Here is a 22,017-nt window from a genome sequence, read left to right on the forward strand (position 1 = left end):
AACAGTGGAAACGTGTTCTCTGGAGTGATGAATCACGCTTCACCATCTGGCAGTCCGACGGACAAATCTGGGTTTGGCGGATGCCAGGAGAACGCTACCTGCCCCAATGCGTGTCAACTGTAAAGTTTGGTGGAGGAGGGATAATGGTCTGGGGCTGCTTTTCATGGTTTGGGCTAGCCCCCTTAGTTCCAGTGAAGGGAAATCTTAACGCTACAGCATACAATGATATTCTAGACGATTCTGTGCTTCCAACTTTATGGCAACAGTTTGGGGAAGGTCCTTTCCTGTTTCAGCATGACAATGCCCCCGTGCACAAAAAGAGGTCCATACAGAAATGGTTTGTCGAGATCGGTGTGGAAGAACTTTACTGGCCTGCACATAGCCCTGACCTCAACCCCATCGATCACCTTTGGGATGAATTGGAACGCCAACTATGAGCCAGGCCTAATCGCCCAACATCAGTGCCCGACCTCACTAATGCTCTTGTGGCTGAATGGAAGCAAGTCCCCGCAACAATGTTCCAACATCTAGTGGAAAGCCTTCCCAGAAGAGTGGAGGCTGTTATAGCAGCAAAGGGGGGACCAACTCCATATTAATGCCCGTGATTTTGGAATGAGATGTTCGACGAGCAGGCGTCCACATACTTTTGGTCATGTAGTGTATAAGCAGACAGACAAATCACTTCTAACTGTCCAATTTAAATTTTCCCTCAGGGACAATAAAGGATATCATACATGGCTTGACATTAACTTTATTATTAGTTTTACATCATTGTATGATGCAAGGACCCACTTTACAAAATAAATGCATTACTATCTTTTGTACCATAGAGAATCAGACAAAATGGAGGCTACACTCGGTCTATTGGCTTCTCTGCATATTCAAGTCTGTCTCAAAATACAACACTGTCCCTTGAAGGCTCTCCTGGAGAATGGTTGGCCACCCTTGGTAGCCTATAAAATATTGCAACATTACAATTACAACCAAATACTTTATAAAATAATTCCATCCTGGGCTCGAAATTAAGGGCGTCTCGTTGTCTCTGGGACGATAAAAAAAAATATGTATGCAGTTCAAAACAGACTCTGGGACAGTTCTGGGACAACAGATCCAAAATTCATTCAACCACTGCAAATTAGCTCATGGCTGTAGGATACGCAAGAGAATGTTCCAAAATGCAATTAGCGGCAAAAACACCATTCTCAAAAGCACAATGCACGCACAAGAGGTTTCATGTGACAAAAAAATATCCCTTCGAAATTGAGAAAGAGGGGCTATCTAAAGATGCCTTTGGCTACTGGAAAATAAAATAACGTTGATTTGGAAACCAATAGAACATGAGAGAAATGTTGGTTTCAATGACATTACATTTTCATAAAATACTTCCCTCAACATTTCTATGGTTGTATTTTGGCTAGGCTACTTTGAACCAAGGTAAGACATGTTTCATAAAATGTCCCGGTTTTAAACAATTCAGTTTATGGTTAAATAAATAGTTTCTAAATGCTGACCGCCTCCTCTCGGCCTCATGGTTGCTGATGTGCAACAGGCACTGTCCCTTCACTCTCCGGTAGAATGATTACTTTATCCTATCCCAGGTTTGACATGTAGGCTTTTTTATTTATGCAGGCCTACATTAAATATTGATTTGAATATTATTACAATGTTGGCCTCTCTGATCCAATTCTGATCAGAATAATTGTTTGATATTGTGATGTGTGATTTTTTTTACTTGTCCATTCGGACAACTTAAATCTATATTCCTCTTGTCCGACATTTTTTTTTTTTTACTTGTCCTGGACAAGAGGACAAGCGTTAATGTCGAGCCCTGTCCATAATGTGTATATGTACAGTGCCTTCAGAAAGTATTCACACCCCTTGACTTTTCCACATTTTGTTGTGTTACAGCCTGAATTTAAAATTGATTAAATTGAGATTTTGTGTCACTGATCTACACACAATACCCCATAATGTAAATTATGTTTTTAGAAATGTTTATAAATTAATAAATGAAAAGCTGAAATGTCTTCAGTCAATAAGTATTCAACCCTTTTGTTATGGCAAGCCTAAATAAGTTCAGGAGTAAAGATTTGCTTAACAACTCACATAATAAGTTGAATGGACTCACTCTGTGTGCAATAATAGTGTTTAACATGATTTCTGAATGACTATCCCATCTCTGTACGCCACACATACAATTATCTGTAAGGTCCCTCATGAAGCTGTTTGAGAGAATGCCAAGAGTGTGCAAAGCTGTCATCAAGGCAAAGGGTGGCTACTTTGAAGAATCTCAAATAGAAAAAATATTTTGATTTGTTTAACACTTTTTTGTTTACTACATGATTCCATATGTGTTATTTCATAGTTTTGATGTCTTCACTATTATTCTACAATGTAGAAAATAGTAAAAATAAAGAAAAACCCTGGAATGAGTAGGTGTGTCCAAACTTTTGACTGGTAGTGTAAGTCATCCATTTCGGCACCAAGTTCTTACAATGGGTGCGTTAGTAAATTAACTCTGGGGTGCCAGTGCTCTCTGAGTGTTCGTAAATTCAGAGAGTTGTCCGTTGGTAAATTCAGAGCGCTGCGGATTGTTCAGAGCGCAAACTGGATGCTCTGGCCGAGAAGTAGGGTTGATCCGAGTGTTCTGCCTCACAACTGCAGTCAAGCACCCAAGCTAACTGGCTAATGTTGGCTCACTACTTCCAGACACAAATGAGAGAACACTCGAGCTGGTTAGGCAGTTTTCATGTTATCTACAGTATAGCATTATTGACTGTAACTGTGCTGCTGGCAACAATTTTATGAGTTTTTTTCCCCCGACGTTTACTGAGGTTTTTTTACGGCAGTCAATGAGAGTTTGGTCAACGAAAAATGGAATGGCTTATTTCAGGGTTTCCCAAACTCGATCCCTCCCGGTGCACGTTTTGGTTTTTGCCCTAGCACTCCACAGCTGATTCTAATAATCAAAGCTGGATGATGAATTGGTTATTTGAAACAGCTGTGTAGTGCTAGGGCAAAAAACTGAACATGCACCATGTGGGGGCCCAGGACCGAGTTTGGAAAACCCTGGCTTATTTGATCAAATATATGTTTTGTTATGATTAGGATGTTATGAGTGTACTGATATAAGTAGGACATGTGACAAACCATTTATATCAGAGTTCTACCTGGTCGTTACTAGATACCACAGCCACAAAGTCATAAACCACGCCCATTTCAACAATTTATATAATTTAAAATGTGATTTTAAACCTAATCTTAACCACACTGCTAACCTTATACCTAACCTTAAATTAAGACATATTTGTGTTTCATACATTTTTACATTTTTACGCTGATCACGGTGTGAGAAAAACCTCCCCCTCCCAGCAGTGAATTTGGGTTCATCATCACCGTTATAAGATGCCATGTCACTAAACCACTAATGTTATGTTCAAATGTCTGTTTGTGAACACACTTCTATGTTAGTTAACCATAAAAAGCACTTTTAATCCATCGTTTTCAGATTGTTTTTTTACAGGAAATAAAATAGACTGCAGTACCGCTTTTTGCCACAAGGCGACAGGAGTACCTCATGATGTAAACAGAGTCTCTAGAGCAGCAGCGCCACGGGGATTATTGAGCTGACGTCGATCAACGATGAATCCGGTTCTAGAAGGCACCAATGTAACCGGAGCTGTACTGCATCGCTGTAGCTCTGCGATTTGTGTGATTGAGACTAAAGACGTGGACTTCGGAGATCAGGTTGTTTTAATGTATCAGAGTTCTCTCTCCTGCATCCAAAAGAAAAGACAAAACATTTGTAGAGCACAACTATTTTATTTCAATCGTTGCCTCTCTCTACAACAGACGGATCAGTGGAGGAGCTAGCCATCGTTCACACAGACAATACCGTAGCTAGCTAGTAACCACATGTTGAATTCAGAATGTTAATATCATCCTAACAAGTAATACAATTCCAATAGCATCTTGATAATACCATCCACTTATGAGTAAACTCTAAATATACAACATTATTAATGAACAAAACACTGTGTGTATGACTTTGTGCTTAAAATAATCTAACTTTTCCGAAGACTACAGAAAAAGCGTGCATCACAATTATTTGAGCACGCAGGGCAAACCGTAAATACGCGCTCCAGGATGCAGGCACATAATAACAAATCAACATGTTATATTTAAGCAATAAGGCACGAGGGGGTGTGGTATACGGCCGATATACCACGGCTAAGGGTTGTTCTTACGCAAGACGCAACACGGAGTGCCTGGATACAGCCCTTAGCCGTGGTATATTGGCCATATTTATACCACAATCCCCAGAGGCCCATATTGCTATTATAAACTGGCTACCAACGTAATTAGAGCAGTAAAAATAAATGTTTTGTCATACCCCCTGATATACCATGGCTGTCAGCCAATCAGCATTCAGGCCTCGAACCACCCAGTTTATAATAATATATGAACCTGGTGAAGTTCAAAGTACTGTTACACTCGCAGATTCAGAAACATGTAGTTAGATTTTTGTCTTTAAAAAATATAAATAACTGCAATTCAATGCTATAGTGTCAATACTTTGAAGTCGAACATTTACCTCGGGAGCATCATCATAAAACATACACTGCCCCTTGGTCAAATGGTCAAAGGTCATTTGAAAAGCCACACCTACTACTCCTCACCTGATGCCATATAAACTGGGCCCATGAGGCAGATTGCCATTGTGAGCAAGTGTGTTTGGAGTTCAACCTGTTGCCTAGTTTATTTAGGTAAATCTAATTGATATGTAAACGCTTGTGGTGAGCTATCTGTGAAACTGTTTCAGGGTTCATTAATTCCTCAAAAAGGCCACCAATCTGCAGAAAAAAATGGTAAGTAGTTTTTTTTAATTCAACATGACTGATTCATTGAAATACATTTTTCTCTGGAGTCGTGCTTCCCTGCCCGATTTCCCTGTATTCTGTTAATATAGAAAACTGACACGGAGTTGAGAGATTTGTTGGTCAAAGTTTCATCTTCTCCCAGCTTTCTGTGCTGACAGGACTTATGTTCTCCACAGTGACTGGGCTCTCCAACAACTTTTAATAGCAGTTTACACACACACCTTTTTTTTTATAAATGATTGTTGGACTAAGGATTGTTTCTCTCGACAGAGGGAGTGCATTTCCGTCCACATTGGCCAAGCAGGAGTCCAGATGGGCAATGCATGCTGGGAGTTGTATTGTCTGGAGCATGATTTCCAGCCAGATGGGACCATCCGTGAGAACGCTGCTCCTCAATTGACTGACTCATCGTTTGGCACCTTCTTCAGTGAGACTGGGGCCGGGAAATATGTTCCCAGGGCTATCTTCTTAGATCTGGAGCCTACTGTTGTGGGTGAGGAATAGCAAGCTTCTTGTATAGAGGTGATGGTCTGCCCTAGCCTGGTCCCAGATCTGTTTGTACGGTCTTGCCAATTCCTATCAAAACGCTGACAAAGGCTGTTGCCAAAAGCAACTGTTTGCTCTGCCCTCTGCTGCTACAAAATACATTAACTTAAATGTTACAGTGAGTGCAGGTTTTTCCCTTTTCTCCAGTGTATACCTTTTGAACCTAAAGACAATTTGCTGCTACAAACTTGAGTTGAACATGCCAATTCCTTCTATGTTGTCAATGAATGACCATAGGAGTTGGCAAGACCGCACAAACCAATCTGAGACCAGGCTATGACATGGCAAACAATTAATGCTACTCATTATGCAATGAGTGTCTAGTATGTGACGTTTTCATTTCCTCTTGTGTAGTACTGAAAATGTAACGTTGCGTTGTCGCTAACTTTCCGTATCAAAATGATAAGCAAGCATTTCACGGTAGTCTAAACCAGTTGTATTTGGCGCATGTGACAAATTGATTTGTTGTAGATGAGATCAGGAATGGCCACTACCGTCAGCTTTATCACCCTGAACAACTCATCAGTGGCAAGGAGGATGCTGCCAATAACTACGCCCGTGGCCATTACACCATCGGCAAGGAGATTGTGGACTCCGTCATGGACAGGATGCGTAAAATGGTGAGTGGCTCTGCTGAATGTTTAAAAAGCCCACTCTGATTTAGTGGTTTTGATACCCATTAATTCTTGACTATCACTTGTACATGCCTTATGAGCATAGTTTGTCTGACTAACATTAGGGTGAATATATTAATGCTTGGTATGAATAACTTGTTTTATCCTCAGGCTGATCAATGCACTGGACTACAGGGGTTCCTCATCTTCCATAGCTTTGGAGGAGGGACCGGCTCTGGCTTTACTTCCCTGTTGATGGAACGCCTGTCGGTGGATTACGGCAAGAAGTCCAAACTAGAGTTCTCAGTCTACCCTGCTCCCCAGGTGTCCACAGCAGTGGTGGAGCCCTACAACTCCATCCTGACCACCCACACCACCCTGGAGCACTCTGACTGCTCTTTCATGGTGGACAACGAGGCCATCTTTGACATCTGCAAGCGTAACCTGGGAGTGGAGCGGCCGTCTTACACCAACCTGAACCGCCTCATTGCCCAGATCGTCTCCTCCATCACAGCCTCCCTGCGCTTTGATGGCGCTCTCAATGTAGACCTGACAGAGTTCCAGACCAACCTTGTGCCTTACCCCCGTATCCACTTCCCCCTGGTCACCTATGCCCCCATCATCTCAGCAGAAAAGGCCTACCATGAGCAGCTCTCTGTCCCTGAGATCACCAACGCCTGCTTTGAGCCGGCTAACCAGATGGTGAAGTGTGATCCCAGACGTGGCAAGTACATGGCCTGCTGCTTGCTGTACCGCGGCGACGTGGTTCCCAAAGACGTCAACGCAGCCATCGCCAGCATCAAGACCCGGCGCAGCATCCAGTTTGTGGACTGGTGTCCCACTGGGTTCAAGGTGGGGATCAACTACCAGCCCCCTACGGTGGTTCCTGGAGGAGACCAGGCCAAGGTCCAGAGGGCTGTGTGCATGCTGAGCAATACCACAGCCATCGCTGAGGCTTGGAGTCGTCTGGACCACAAGTTTGACCTGCTGTACGCCAAGCGGGCCTTTGTGCACTGGTACGTGGGTGAGGGCATGGAGGAGGGAGAGTTCTCGGAGGCCAGAGAAGACATGGCTGCTCTGGAGAAGGATTACGAGGAGGTGGGGGCGGACTCTGGGGACGCCTGTGAGAATGAGGAAGATGAATACTAAATCCTGTTCTCTCTAAAAAAGCCACCTTGTCTAAAGCCACCTTGTCTAAAGCAACCTTGTCTAAAGCAACTTGCAATTAAAACCAAATGCATTTGAATTCTTGCTTTGTTTGATTTGTATTAATCCTAGTTTATTGTTGAAGAGTGTCTGTAGCTTTTAGGGGGATGACGTTCTCTAGAACAAGTTGCTTATTAATTGTGATTAACATTAAAGCCACTGACTTTTGGTACATCTACAAGCAACTAAAGACTGCACTGATACTTCTCTACTGCCAGCCACAGTAATCTGCATTTGGTTGACTTTAGATCCATAACTGACTACGGTATCTTGCATTGTCAAGTCTCACATTTTGGGCCAAATCCTGATCTCCCTGGTGACCAATAATCCTGGGCCAGGTTCTGGTCACCACGTCGATTCCTTAACGTTTGGCTGAAACCAGACTAATCTTTAATAATGCTACAACCAAGATGTTTGACATGTTTTGAGAACATTTTAGATCTAGCACATGGACCTCATCAGTGACGCAGCGTTTCCACATATTTCAGAAATCAATGTATTTAGCTAAATCTTAAATATCCCTACCCCAAGGGGAAGGTTGCAGTATTGTGCATATCAGGCCCAGATTCCGACCACAGTTAAGCGGGAGTAAATGGATTGTAATTACCTTTTTTATGCACTTCTCTCTATGCGTAGTTTGGCACGCGGCGTCTACAGATAAGACGTATTCTGACATGACTTCATTCCACCAACTTGATCATTACACAGGTGCACCTTGTGCTGGGGACAAAAGGCCACAAAAAATGTGCAGTTTTGCCAACACAATGCCACGTCTGAAGTTTTGAGGGAGCGTGCAATTGGCATGCTGACTGCAGGAATGTCCACCAGAGCTGCTGCCAGAGAATTGGATGTTCATTCTCTACCATAAGCTGCCTCCGTTTAAGACCGTACGTGCAGACCACGTGTAACCACGCCAGCCCAGGACCTCCACATCGTCAGACCTGCCACCAGGACAGCTGATGAAACTGCAGTATGTGGGGAAAAACATTCTGATTGGGTGGGCCTATGGCCTGCCCAGTCATGTGAAATCCATAGATTAGGGCCGAATTGATTTCCTTATGAACTGTAACTCAGGGAAATTGTTGCATATTGAGTTTATATTTTTGTTCAGTGTATTTAGTTGGCTTTCTTTCGTTGATTGATTGATCCCCTTCTCTTGATGTATTCTAGTCTGTTGACAAAATTCGAATTAAAGAAGGTACACTGTATTTAAAGTGATGGCTTAAGATAAATGGACTGGAAAACCTACCAGAAAATCTGTTGGCCAGCAAGTGGGAGGGTTTTCAGCAGTTGACATTTATTCAGCGTGCACAAGAGAACCACACCTACGCTAGCCAAGTCTGAATACTAACTACTGAGAAGAGCATAGGAAAGGCTAATTTCCTAAGTCCAAATCGGGGCCCTAAGTGTTTCCAATGGAATCCTCTTTTCAGTTGCATTATTAGTGGCATTAACATCTGCATTTAAATAAAGTACCAAAATGTAAACGTTTGACTTTTATTTACAAATTGCAATTTTTCCTGTATGTAACATTAAAACATATCCACAGTTTTCAAGAGATGAATATGTACACTTTAATTTCCTTTTGATTAACACTGGCATCAGTCAGCAATTACCATAATAATACGATTTACAATGCAAATACTGTCATCGTATTCTGTCAAGGCAACTTCCAGCATCAAAATCTTTAAAAATACATGATTTTGTTCCACATTTAAAATATGAATTCATTTATCAACTGTCATAGATATTTCATAATAGCCAATAATCTATAAAAAGCATTGTTTTCACGTAGAAAAGACGGAAAAATCAACCGTATGTTCTTGTGTATACATCAAGAGAAGGGGTAGAGCAGTTAAAGAGGTAGAGGTCAAGCAAACAGAAATATACAGACTCCTGTAAGAATTTACTTTCATGAAACAAGGGACTGCTTTCCCAGACACAGATTAAGCCTAGTTCTGAGACTAAGAACCATGCTAAATGGAGATTCTCTATTGAAAGTACCAGTAAATCCAAGACTAGGCTTGATCTTTGTCCGGGACACAAGCCCAGAATGTTTTAAGGCATTTATTGAACGTTGGTTGAGCAGTGGTTTTTGTAAACCCACCGCTTGGTTCTGTTCTGTCTTCAAGGTGCTGTGTCAACTCTCCAGTGTGCGTAGTTCTGCTCTCACAAAATCTCAGGAGAGGACGTTGTTGTGTACAGCACTGGGACTTTAAAAAGGGTTGCTATCCTGAGATTTTCTCCTCTGCTTGAAGACATCGGAGCACGTATAAGATCACTTGATAGCAGAAGATGTATTGTTCCTGTGTGGAGCAAACACAAATGAGAGAATATGTATATTATTATTCATGCAGAAATAGCATAGTATGTAGACTACAGGCTCTTTAAAGAGATCAAACATATTGTAGTTGTAGAAAAATGTACAACTGAAATTACTTAAAATTGTAAAGTTACCTCTGTTTGTACCATTCCTTGTCTCTGCAGTCTCATGTTACGTACCACATCTGAAATATCAAACTGAAAACAAAAGTGTTTTAAAATACATTCTCTCAGAAACAGAACTAAAATGTGGTTGGACATTTCTAGCATAATAAAAGCTATATAAAAGCTATAGGCTTGTCACCATACTTACATCAACATCTTTACTGATGAGGCCTAGAACCACGTCTATGCAGATGAGGGTTCCGGATCGGCCAATCCCTGCACTGCAGTGCGTGATGATGGGTCCTGATTGGTGGATGTGCCTCATGTAGGATATGAACGTCAACAGCTGCTCAGGCTGTGATGGGGTACCGTGGTCTGGCCAGCCGGTATAGTTCAGGTGGGTGACGCGTTGAATCTCTTCGGTCTAGAACAGGAGGGGTACAAGAGGAATAGGGCATTATTATCACTCTGATGCTCTGAATGCATTGCACAGTACCCAAATCATTCAATGATTATGCACTGGCTTTTGTTTGTTTGTTTAACCTTATTACCAAATTACACGTCCGGTCCTTTACATTTACTTGGTAATAAAGTAAAATTATATCAAAAGAAATCACTTCAAGGTTAAGTATGGAGTCCTGCAAGGCTCTGTTCTGGGGCCATTACTCCTGTCCTTATACCTTACATTAAGTCTCACCTGGATATCTTTGACCTCGATGAGACGGATAACAAAGTGGTCCAGGTGCTGATCTTTGACCAGGGTGATCTGCAGCCTCTCGTCCACCATCTCAGCCGTCTGCAGGGTGTCGGGCCAGTACCGTTGACATTTCACCTTTCCCCCTTCCACTTCCTGGGTCATCATAGCGATGACATTGGATTTCTGCTCCCAGATCATCTGCCAGAAGTCACCCAGAGTGGTGGGTAAGGGTCCTTGACAAGCAATGTACATGAAGTTCTCGTCTTTCACTGGCATGTTGATAAAGTTGGCGTTTATGTAGCCGCCATCTTTACCCAGGATCACTCTGGTGGTATCAACTGGAGAAACAAGAGAAAACACAGGAGAAGGTTTGATTGGGCTTGTTTTCTACTGCACTGGGCTATTATTGAAGTAGATGCGGAGGAATATTGACACACGAGATGCACTATTCCCAGTTAAAACACTTACTCAGTGATGACGCTATTTTCGTTGTGACATTCGATCTAAAGTGTGCACTTACAAGGGACAATGTTCTTATAACGATTCTTTTTCTTGTTTTCCTTCGTCTGACCAATTAGACAGTCATCCAGCGGCTGTAGATTCTGTAGATTCTGGTGAGAGAAGAAGTATAAATTGGCCTTAAATCTCAGTCCCATGGACACAAATAAGTAATTTTTGAAGAAAATAAATGTCCTGTACTATATTGATGTCATGTATTATGCATCTAAGTGAGTGTTTTCTTATGCTATTTTCTATGCAATTTTTTTATATGTACACTTTGCAAGAATTAATAAAAGTCAAAACGGCAGCAGCCACAATAATAAAGATCAGCGCTACACAAAAAGCTTATTCTCTTTAGAGCTACATACTATGGAAGAAGAAGAAGAAGAGGGGATATAGCTGAGGCCGTTTAATGCAGGGTATCAAACTCATTCCACGGAGGGCCTAGTGTCTACAGGTTTTTTCCTTTCAATTAAGCCCTAGTCAACCAGGTGAGGGGAGTTCCCTACTAATTAGTGACCTTAATTCATCAAGTCCAAGGGAGGGGTGAAAACCCGCAGACACTCGGCCCTCCGTGGAATGGGTTTGACACGTGATGTGAGGTTTCTATACTTGTCTAGATCAGACAGACAGTTCGTACCTCAAACTCCTGCAAAGGGATCTTCTGTTCGAGCAGGCCCCTCAGCATACGCACCACAGTGTTGAGCTTGGCCCTAGTGTACTGTCCATCAGGGACCACTTTCACCAGGGGCAGAGAGGTCAGCTCATCCTCTGTAATGATGGGTTTATCTGGGGAGGGGATGATCATGTTGAGAGACTTACCTAACCAGAGACTTACCTAACCACTCACTCAAGAAAATCTATTTAATTGTATATTTGGAAGAGGATATTCAAAATCGGCAGATCCAAAAGGTTAATTAACGTTAGGCATCGAAATTGGTGAGGTTGAGTCGTTGGGTGCGGTGTTCACGCTCAGTGAATTTCCAGTTAATATTCTCTATAGACAGCTTACCGTCAGTGAATTTCCAGTTAATATTCTCTATAGGCAGCTCGTCACTCCCCCAGGTAATATTCTCTATAGGCAGCTCGTCACTCCCCCAGGTAATATTCTCTATAGGCAGCTTACCGTCAGTGAATTTCCAGTTAATATTCTCTATAGACAGCTTACCGTCAGTGAATGTCCAGGTAATATTCTCTATAGGCAGCTCGTCACTCCCCCAGGTAATATTCTCTATAGGCAGCTTACCGTCAGTGAATGTCCAGGTAATATTCTCTATAGGCAGCTTACCGTCAATGAATGTCCAGGTAATATTCTCTATAGGCAGCTCGTCACTCCCCCAGGTAATATTCTCTATAGGCAGCTCGTCACTCCCCCAGGTAATATTCTCTATAGGCAGCTCGTCACTCCCCCAGGTAATATTCTCTATAGGCAGCTCGTCACTCCCCCAGGTAATATTCTCTCTAGGCAGCTTACCGTCAGTGAATGTCCAGGTAATATTCTCTATAGGCAGCTCGTCACTCCCCCAGGTAATATTCTCTCTAGGCAGCTTACCGTCAGTGAATGTCCAGGTAATATTCTCTATAGGCAGCTCGTCACTCCCCCAGGTAATCTCATCCTCTTCTGGAAGCTCTGATGTCATCTGCATGTAGCTGGGAAGGAACATACGATTTGACATTTAAAAAAATATACAAAAATGTCCCCTGGGGACTTTCAGTCACAGTATTCTGGAACAGAACAGAATACTGGAGCCCCCCCTTACCTCTCATTCAGTGGGTCGTCTACACTTTCCTCTTTCCAGTCGGCTTTCCGGGAGGTCTGGAATTCCACACAACACAGAAAACAGATGTGAATGGAATTAAACTACAATGTAGAAGAAAAAAAAAAAAAAAAGTGTTTTGACCCTCTAGGACTGTAGTTGAATAGCCCCCGCCTCAGAGGCAGGTCCTCCCCAGAGTATATACCCACCTCAGGAGAGTCCTCTGGTAGAGAGGAGCCGTCACGGTCTGTGTCTTCACACAGATCAGTATTCTCCACCTCACCGTCTCTCCTCCTCCGCTCCGTTGAACCTACATCATAGTCTGGGGAGGCCGTCACAGGAGGGAAGAAGACAGTCAAACTGGCTTGTGCTCTAACACAGTGTGGAGGAGCAGGCGTCAGAAAAAGTGTAACTTTTGAACACACAGATAAAAGAGTAGTAACCCTACCTATTGGCGGTATGTCAGGAGGGCTCCTGTTCTCATTAGGTGGACCACACAGTTTGGTCTTCATTCCACTGTCGTCGGCGTCGTCAGCGTTGCCGTTGCATTCGTCAGAGTTGATGGGGAGGTAGGACAGGTAGGTGTTGGGGTTTTGGTCCGGCGGTCTGGACACTATGAGGTGCACCAGTCCTTTGGCCTTTCGGATAGTGGTGACAGCTTTAGTGTGAGACACGCCAGTCATCAGCTCCTCGTTCACCTGTGGATAGAGACACCGTCAGCTGGAAACCTCAGAGCTGGGTCATGTTTGGTAGGGTGAAACGTTTTGAAATGGAGTGAAACAGGGAGGTAATGCCTGAATTTGTCCAATGAGAACAAATATTTTCGTTTTGCTGTTGTAAAACATTTATTACAGCGTGCCCTAGTGCACAACCCTGCATTCAGATGAGTTACGGTCAAATATCACCACGTAGTGGACAACAGCTGTTGTTACATCGAAAAGACCTCAGTAGATCAGACTCACTTTGAGCAGTCTATCCCCCACTTGCAGCCGTCCTGTACGATCTGCTATGCCACCAGGGGTGATGGACTTGACAAAGATGCCCCTCTCTCCTCCGATGACAGAGAAGCCTAGGCCTCCTGCTGCAGGCTTGTCCAGGTCCAACTGAATGATCTCCTCCTGGAAGCACAACAAAACACAATTAGAATATTACTTTCACTGTCCAATGTCCAGGGGCAATGGAAAATCTCAGAAAGACACACACAGAGGTTGGAGTCATCAACTCGCACAGATCAGAACGCTTTAGTCTCCATCTTTTATTGACTACTAAAGGACATATCCTTATAGCCATCAACTGGGCCACCGTGGAAACGGTCAAAAACGTAAAGTTCCTCAGCATACACATCTCCGAGGAGCTGAAATGGTCAAACCACACAGACACCCTTGGTGAAGGCATGACAGTGACTCTTCAACCTCAGGAGGCTGAAGAAATCCGCCTGTCCCCGAGGGCCCTTACAGTGTTCTACAGGAGCCCCATCGAGAGCATACTGTCGGGCTGCATCACAGCCTGGTACGGCAACTGCACCGCCGCGGACTGCAAGGCTCTTCAGAGGGTGATACGTGCAGCCGAACGCTCCATTGGGTGCACACTGCCTGCCCTACAGGACACCTACAACACCAGGTGTCACAGGAAGGCCAAGAAGATAATCAGGGGACCCCAGCCATGGACAGTTCTCCCCGCTTCCATCACTCTGCGCGGAGCGAAAGGCTAGAGCTGCCACTTTCAAGGAGCGGGGACGCTTATAAGAAATCCCGCTATGCCCTCCGACGAATCATCAAACAGGCAAAGCATCAATACAGGACTAAGATTGAATCCTACTACACCGGCTCTGACGCTCGTCAGATGTGGCAGGGCTTGCAAACTATCACGGATTACAAAGGGAAGCCCAGTCGCGAGCTGCCCAGTGACGCAAGCCTACCAGACGAGCTGAATGACATCTATGCGCGCTTCGAGGCAAGCAACACTGAAGCATGCATGAGAGCACCAGTTGTTCCGGACGACTGTGATCACGCTCTCCACAGCCGGTGAGTAAGACCTTTAAACAGGTCAACATTCACATGGCCTCAGGGCCAGACGGATTACCAGGATGTGTACTCAGAGAATGCGCTGACCAACTGGCAAGTGTCTTCATTGACATTTTCAACCTCTCCCTAACAGAGTCTGTAATACCTATGTTTCAAGCAGACCACCATAGTCCCCTGTGCCCAAGGAGTCTAAGGTAACCTGTCTAAATGACTAACGACCCGTAGCACTGACGTCTGTAGCCATGAAGTGCTTTGAAAGGCTGGTCATGGCTCACATCAACACCATCATCCCAGAAACCCTAGACCCACTCCAATTCGCATACCGGCCCAACAGATCCACAGATGACGCAATCCCTATTGCACTCCACACTGCCCTTTCCCACCTGGACAAACGGAACACCTATGTGAGAATGCTGTTCATTGACTACAGCTCATCGTTCAACACCATAGTGCCCTCAAAGCTCATCTCTAAGCTAAGGACCCTGGGACTAAACACCTCCCTCTGCAACTGGACTCCTGGCATCCGACCGCAAGGCGCTACAGAGGGTAGCGCGTATGGCCCAGTACATCACTGGGGCCAAGCTTCCTGCCATCCAGGACCTCTATACCAGGCAGTGTCAGAGGAAGGCCTTAAAAATGGTCAAAGACTCCAGTCACCCAAGTCATAGACTGTTCTCTCTGCTACCGCACAGAAAGCGGTACCGGAGCGCCAAGTCTAGGCGCATGTGACAAATAACATTTGATTGTATTCAGATGCGGGCAGTATAGGAGCTTCATGGCAAAAACTAAGATTGGCCAATAGCTTCTACCCCCAGACCATTAGGACATTTACCCTGTCCCCACCCAATTGACATTTATAATGCTGAATAGTCCCCCCCCCCGTTGGAGCTCGGAGCTTAAGACTTTCACCGTACCCTACATTCACATCTGCAACCCTGTGCATTTAACTAATAAACTCTCTCTCTAGCCAAGTTAATGCAATTACATATCGTTATAGGCAAGTTAATGCAATTTAAATGTGTGTAAGTGATTGAAGTTCAGTTGCTATAGTCACATGTAAAGCAAAGTGTAATCGAAATCTATCTAATAATGGGAAAGTATTGTGCAGTAGACTGAATAAAGCAGGGCAGGTGAAGTTACCTCTAGAAGACATAGCGTAGATAAGGCCTCTGTTTCTCTGCGATCTGCCCCATAGACATAATCTGTAACGGGGGGGGGGGAGGAGTCCATCACACTCAACAACAACATACCAGCGTTATGTATTGTTCATAACATACACCTTCAGAAGGTATTCATACCCCTTGACTTATTCCACATTTTGTTGCGTTACAGTCTGAATTCAAAATGGATTAAATTGATGTTGTTTTCTCACCCATCTACACAATACCCCATAATAACAAAGTGAAAATATGTTTTTAGAAGTGTTTGCAAATGTATTGAAAATGAAATACAGAAATATCTAATTTACATAAGTATTCACACCCCTGAGTCAATACATGTTAAAATCACCCTTGGCAGCAATTACAGCTGTGAGTCTTTCTGGGTAAGTCTCTAAGAGCTTTGCACACCTGGATTGTACAATATTTGCACATTATTCTTTTAAAAATTCTTCAAGCTCTGTCAAGTTGATTGTTGATTATTGCTAGACAGCCATTTTCATGTGTTGCCATAGATTTCCAAGCAGATTTATGTCAAAACTAACTAGGCCACTCAGGAACATTCAATGTCGTATTGGTAAGCAATACGTATATGTATATTTGGCCTGGTGTTTTAGGTTATTGTCCTGCTGAAAGGTGAATTAATCTCCCAGTGTCTGGTGGAAAGCAGACTGAACCAGGTTTTGCCTGTGCTTAGCTCCATTCCGTTTCTTTATCCTGAAAAACTCCCCAGTCCTTAATGATTACAAGCATACCCATAACATGATGCAGCCACCACTATGCTTGAAAATATGGAGCGTGGTACTCAGTAATGTGTTGTATTGGATTTGCCCTAAACGTAACACTTTGTTTTCAGAACAAAAAGTTAATTGCTTTGCCACATTTTTTGCAGTATTCCTTTAGTGCCTTGTTGCAAACAGGATGCATGTTTTGGAATATTTGTATTCCGTACAGAATTCCTTCTTTTCACTCTGTCATCTATGTTAGTATTGTGGAGTAACTACAATGTTGTTGATCCATCCTCAGTTTTCTCCTTTCACAGCCATTAAACTCTGTAACTGTTTTAAAGTCACCATTGGCCTCATGGTGAAATCCCTGAGCAGTTTCCTTCCTCTCCGGCAACTAAGTTAGGAAGGATGCCTGTATCTTTGTAGTGACTGGGTGTATTGATACACCATCCAAAGCCTAATGAATAACTTCACCATGCTCAAAGGGATATTCAGCAAAAACAATTTTTTTTTTACACATCTACCAATCGGTGGCCTTCTTTGCGAGGCATTGGAAAAACCTCCTTGGGCCTTTGTGCTTGAATCTGTGTATGTCTGGGGTACGGAGATTGGGTAGTCATAAAAAATTAATAATCATGTGACACAAAATCTAAATTTAATCAATTTAAAATTCAGGCTGTAACAACAAAAATGTGGAAAGAGTAGAGGGGTGTGTTTACTTTCTGAAGGCACTGTGAAGAAGGTAAGAGAACTTGAGTGATGTACTGTGTGTACCAGAATGCTATACACATTCAGCAAATCTTTCAAAGGATAAAATCAACGATTTGTATGGATAGGCTTCTACAAGTTCTTACCATTCAGGCTGGTGGAGACTTCAGGGCTGACGTTGTTGTTGAGAAATGAAATACTCTTCTGTCCTGGAGAAACTGGTTTCCCATCCCTGGAGGGAAAAGAAAGATATGAGATCAACATAGCTAGGCCAAGCATAATGAACACATGTACTTCTTGGACGGGGTTCTGAAGAGGGCATTACAGGAAGTAATCATTTGTTGAGTCTCTCAGTTTCAAACCTCTTTGGCGCTAGCTGGCAAGGACTGCCTTGCACAGAAATGGATTGATAATGTTAACTAGTAAAGGACATTTCCTGAAGAAAATGTGTAGGGGCTAGGGGTCTATTTGGAATTCAGGGTGAGGGTTAAGTGTACCTTGTAGCTTTGATAGTGAGCTCCCTGAGGGAGATCTCCAGCAGCCTGCAGCTCTCATTGAGGGTCAGGTCCAGAGTTGGAGCTCCGTTGATATAGTGGACCAGGTCTAAGGGCCTCAGACTGCCCTCCATCAGCGCCGCCGAGCCAGGCAGGACCTCCTTTATGAACAACACCCCGTACACACTGTCACTGCCCCCGTCCAATACTAGACCTGTAGGGAGAGTTGCAACGTTAAGCTTTATGAACAACACCCTGTAACTAGAGGTCTTCACGGGTCCACCCGAACCTGAATACCCGACAGGGTCCTGGTCCAAAATTCTAACATTTCCCTCGGTTCTGGGTCAGATCCTGTTTGATTGTCGTCGGGTCTTGGGTCTAGTCTATAGCATATTTATTCTACACTAATAAGGTGAATTTATTGACTTATGGAAGGCCTAGCCAACATATGAAGTTCTAAGATCAACTTGGCTGATTTAAAAAAAGATTGTCACTAGGGTCCAATTGGGTCTGGTCTAGACCTGTACCCGTTAGGTCTAGCTAGGTCTGGTTGTCGTCGGGGTCCATTTGGGTTTGGGTCTGATTGTTCTCGAGTCCGTTCGGGTATGATTATCCTCGGATCCAAGTTTTCGGACCCAGAAAGACTTCTAACCCATACACACAGTCACTTCCCCTGTCCAATACTAGACCTGTAGGGAGAGATACAACAACGTTAAGCTTCATGAACAACACCCCATATACACGGTCACTGTCCCCCCGTCCAACACCAGCCCTGCAGAGAAAATATGTTTTAAAATGTTTCGCTACGGAAAAGTGAAGTCCAGCTAGGTCCTACCGGTTTCAGTCCATTTTCTTCTGTTTGGTGCCTACTGAACACAACCCTGACCTTCTGAACCAAAAGCTGTCGCCTAAAACACCACAGCGAGGCAGTGAAAGCTTATTTATGGTCCAAAAAAAACCCCACCACACATTCCTTTCAAACTGCAATCTAACACCCTTACATCTTGTGCTTTCTTGGCCCCCGGGACATGAGCACTGCCCATGTGACATGTTATCTTTACAATGATCATTATCGCTGAGGTTGATAACCCAAAACCAAAACAGTGGCATTTTGGTATATTTTCAACAGTTCAACAGTTGAAGAGGGATGATACACATTAGTTAAGTAGATAACTTTAGGCAGTCTAAATAGATAAATATCTCTATATCTCTCTTACCTAATGTTTGGTCAGGGCACTGGAAGGAGATGTCAGGCAGTAGGTGTGCCTCTATGGGGGGTTTAGGGGCCTCCAGGACCCTTCCTACCACTAGATCTACCACCCTGGGGGCCGCTCTCACCAGGTTCACCACCTCAGTGTGGCCCATGTTGGACACATCTTTGTTGTTCACCTGAAAGGGGGGAGAGAGAGGAGGATGGTAGGATGAAGGAGGAAGAGGCAAAGTTAGCAAAGAGCTACAGAGGTGGAATTCTTGTGATATAGCATGACAGAGAGTGTTCAACAAGACTATCAATTTGTCTGTCTTCAATTCCTCGCAATCCTCTCTCCGTGTGTCCTCAAACTGCATTGGAGGTGGAGATCCAAACTCTCACTCCTCACCTCCTTCTTAAAATGGATGGAGGAGGTGAGGAATCAAGGAAAGCCAAATTGAGAGCGCCCCAGAGTGAGTGTTCAGTAGTTGTGTACCATGATCATGCGATCCCCGGGCCGCAGCCTGCCGTCTCCCTTGGCAGGGTCCTGGATGATGTCATGGATGTAACAGCCCAGGTCATTGCCTTTGGTCAGAGTAAACCCCAGGCTTCCTTTCTCAGACTTCACAAGGGACACTTTCAGCTCCACGTCCTAACACACAGATAGAGGTAAACAAACACAGTTGGAATCAAACTCTGCTAAAAATGATGAACAACAGACTAAATACTACATAGTTACATAACTACATGGATAATGCACATTCAAATCCTTGCTTCCTCTGCCCATGAGAGGTTCCCTTGGACCTCCTCCTCCAATGTGCTTTGAGAGAGAGGCAAGGAATGGAGGAAACCAGGACGGTCGAAGTACTTGTGTTTTCAGACAGTCCTAGTGTTCCCCTGCTCTTACCGGCACAAACTCGTCCATGTCTTGTCTGTTGTCTGGCAGGGTGTGGGTGAGGTTGAAGAGCGGTGGTAGAGGGGGAGGCAGGGGGTCGGGACTGGGGGCTTCTCGTTGAGGGGTGGTGGCCAGGTCAGGGGTCAGAGGGGAGGAGGAGGGACACCTGCGGAAACAGAACAGAAGGAATCAATCAAATAAGTCATTTTTACATCAGCAGTCGTCACGAGGTGCTATACAGTGACCCGGTTTAGACCCCAAAGAGCAAGCAGAAGCTGAAGCACAGTGACCTGGGAAAACGGAGGTGACATTCCTAGTCTATAACGTTAACATAGAAATAACTTGTGTAGAACAGATCATACAATATTATTGTCTGTCAGGTAGAATAAAGAACTGTCAGCTGAGCTCTTTTCATTACGTTTCACCTCGACTGATCGAACCCCATCTGACTGCAATGAGTCACCTCTCATTGGTTACGGTACTAATGACCTGGAAACTATATCACCTCTCATTGGTTACGCTAGCAATGTGCGTCACTGCATTTGCCTCTGGGGGAAAGAGACATAATAATCTTGTGATTGTTATCGCAGAGAAATTACTTCATAATCGTCTACAAACACTTCCAAAGACAACTGGAAATGTTATCAGAGGAGGAAATAGAACTGTCATTAACTTAACTTGGTCCCTGATCTATTTGTGCCGTCTTGCCAACTCCCAGCACAAACAGATCTAGGATCTGAGTGGTATACTACAAAGCATGATCAATGCATTAGCCAGCTAACTTTGATAAACAACCAGAAATAACTATAGATTTTCTGGTTCATTAAGGCTGCATTTACACAGGCAGCCCAATTCTGATATTTTTTGCTACTAATTGGTCTTTTGATCATAATTGGGCAAAAGATCAGAATTGGGCAGCCTGTGTAAACGCAGCCTAAGAAAGCTCAACTTAGATATGCGTTTTTGGTTCTTGAGTCGATTAGACCACGACCATTTCAAGCTTATCTTTCTAAAAAGTATAACGTTATTTCAGAACATTTAGGCAGGTTAGCTGGCTAACTCATGAATCCTTCTTTGTTAGATTATGTTAGATCTGGGATCAGGCTATCCCTCTCTGGGTTCAGGCTATCATGAATAAAATCAGCAGTAGGATCTAATCTTTACCTTCTGCTGAGGTTGGCCAGTGACAGGTTGGGAGAGTAGTAGGCAGAGCGGATGGTGTCATCCAGCTCACAGGGGGTCTCATACTGGCGGAGCCTCCCCAGAGTGAGGTTACTGCTGGGGGTCTGGTAGATACTACGGTCCCAGGCTTGTCGGCCCTGCTCCAGAGAGGGGCTGAAGGCCTCCTCCACCTGAATAAATTAACAAATTAATTAATTAAGTAACGAATGAATAAATAAATCCATTGTTTAGTCATTCGTGAATTTGACAAATGTACAGTTGCCTCAGCCGAGTGAAACAATACGCACATCATTGACGATTAAAAACTCAAAGCCAACACAACCCATATCTATTGTGGTTCTTGTTATCAATTGTTACCAGTGATCAATTAAATCGTTACCTCCTCATCATCCGTGCTGTCGCTGTAGCTGTCCCGTCGGCTGGGGGACTTCATGAGCAGTCTCTCCAGAGCTTCCTCCACTGGCCCAGGTCCCAGATCCTGGTTCCTCATCCCTTCAGACCCTACAGGGGAGGTTGTCCTGGGACTGGCCAGGCTGCATTCAGGCTGCTGGGTCTGGGCTACTGGTTCCTTACGAGGAGAGGCCATGGAAGTCTGGGTAGTGGTGAAAGAGATACACTCAGTAAGTATATTAGTGTAAAGCTCACTAAATATAAAAAAATACTAATATACACTCCACTCCACTTATAGTGAATGTGGCTATAGTGAGGGAACTGTCTTGCATATTGTCCTATGTGATCACTGTAAGAGAAATGCAGGCATTTTGCCCAGTTTGTGGACCAAATGAGAGGTGCTGGTGGCTGGTAGAGTTTCTCACCAGAGCAGAGGAGTCCGTCTCAGGTAAGACCCCCTGGTCAGGTCTACAGAGCAGCAGAGTCACCTCCTGACCGGTCCCTCGCAGCGCTGAGATCACCTCCTAGTGGCAGGGCAGAGAAACACAACAGAATATTCAATATAAATGGTTAAAGTCATATAATATTGGCATACAAGGAAGTCCGTTTTTTCAACTGGAAA

At 43.9% G+C, this 22,017-nt stretch overlaps 2 protein-coding genes and 1 long non-coding RNA gene across 5 annotated transcripts in view; 2 read left to right on the forward strand and 1 right to left on the reverse strand.

The window, feature by feature from the left end:
* Window positions 1-3,623: 3,623 nt before the first annotated feature.
* Window positions 3,624-7,286, forward strand: LOC121573398 (tubulin alpha-8 chain). The gene is made up of 5 exons (XM_041885340.2): window positions 3,624-3,747; window positions 4,823-4,868; window positions 5,151-5,373; window positions 5,898-6,046; window positions 6,212-7,286. The coding sequence occupies exons 2-5, from the start codon at window positions 4,866-4,868 to the stop codon at window positions 7,187-7,189; spliced, it is 1,353 nt and encodes a 450-aa protein (XP_041741274.1). The 5' UTR covers window positions 3,624-3,747; window positions 4,823-4,865; the 3' UTR covers window positions 7,190-7,286.
* A 1,443-nt stretch (window positions 7,287-8,729) lies between these two features.
* ptpn13 (protein tyrosine phosphatase non-receptor type 13) overlaps window positions 8,730-22,017 on the reverse strand; it is a 145,976-nt gene continuing 132,688 nt past the window's right edge. For all 3 annotated transcript variants that reach the window (XM_041885337.2, XM_041885338.2, XM_041885336.2), the window contains 20 exons: window positions 21,821-21,919; window positions 21,385-21,597; window positions 20,988-21,175; window positions 19,836-19,989; window positions 19,425-19,580; window positions 18,957-19,128; window positions 17,743-17,953; window positions 17,392-17,477; window positions 15,793-15,854; window positions 13,591-13,746; window positions 13,077-13,326; window positions 12,838-12,950; window positions 12,632-12,687; window positions 12,424-12,521; window positions 11,512-11,660; window positions 10,891-10,981; window positions 10,371-10,708; window positions 9,882-10,097; window positions 9,704-9,766; window positions 8,730-9,552 (listed from right to left, as the gene is read on the reverse strand). In XM_041885337.2, the coding sequence (XP_041741271.1) occupies window positions 9,475-9,552; window positions 9,704-9,766; window positions 9,882-10,097; window positions 10,371-10,708; window positions 10,891-10,981; window positions 11,512-11,660; window positions 12,424-12,521; window positions 12,632-12,687; window positions 12,838-12,950; window positions 13,077-13,326; window positions 13,591-13,746; window positions 15,793-15,854; window positions 17,392-17,477; window positions 17,743-17,953; window positions 18,957-19,128; window positions 19,425-19,580; window positions 19,836-19,989; window positions 20,988-21,175; window positions 21,385-21,597; window positions 21,821-21,919 (2,949 nt within the window). In that variant the 3' untranslated portion in view covers window positions 8,730-9,474. The remainder of the gene's footprint in view (window positions 9,553-9,703; window positions 9,767-9,881; window positions 10,098-10,370; window positions 10,709-10,890; window positions 10,982-11,511; window positions 11,661-12,423; window positions 12,522-12,631; window positions 12,688-12,837; window positions 12,951-13,076; window positions 13,327-13,590; window positions 13,747-15,792; window positions 15,855-17,391; window positions 17,478-17,742; window positions 17,954-18,956; window positions 19,129-19,424; window positions 19,581-19,835; window positions 19,990-20,987; window positions 21,176-21,384; window positions 21,598-21,820; window positions 21,920-22,017) is intronic.
* On the forward strand, window positions 12,063-12,520 carry LOC121573399. Its single transcript, XR_006002039.1, has 3 exons — window positions 12,063-12,092; window positions 12,321-12,398; window positions 12,477-12,520. It is a non-coding gene; the product is annotated as an uncharacterized LOC121573399 (long non-coding RNA).

This window comes from Coregonus clupeaformis, chromosome 9 (assembly GCF_020615455.1).
Source record: "Coregonus clupeaformis isolate EN_2021a chromosome 9, ASM2061545v1, whole genome shotgun sequence".
NCBI classification, from domain to species: Eukaryota; Metazoa; Chordata; class Actinopteri; order Salmoniformes; family Salmonidae; genus Coregonus; species Coregonus clupeaformis.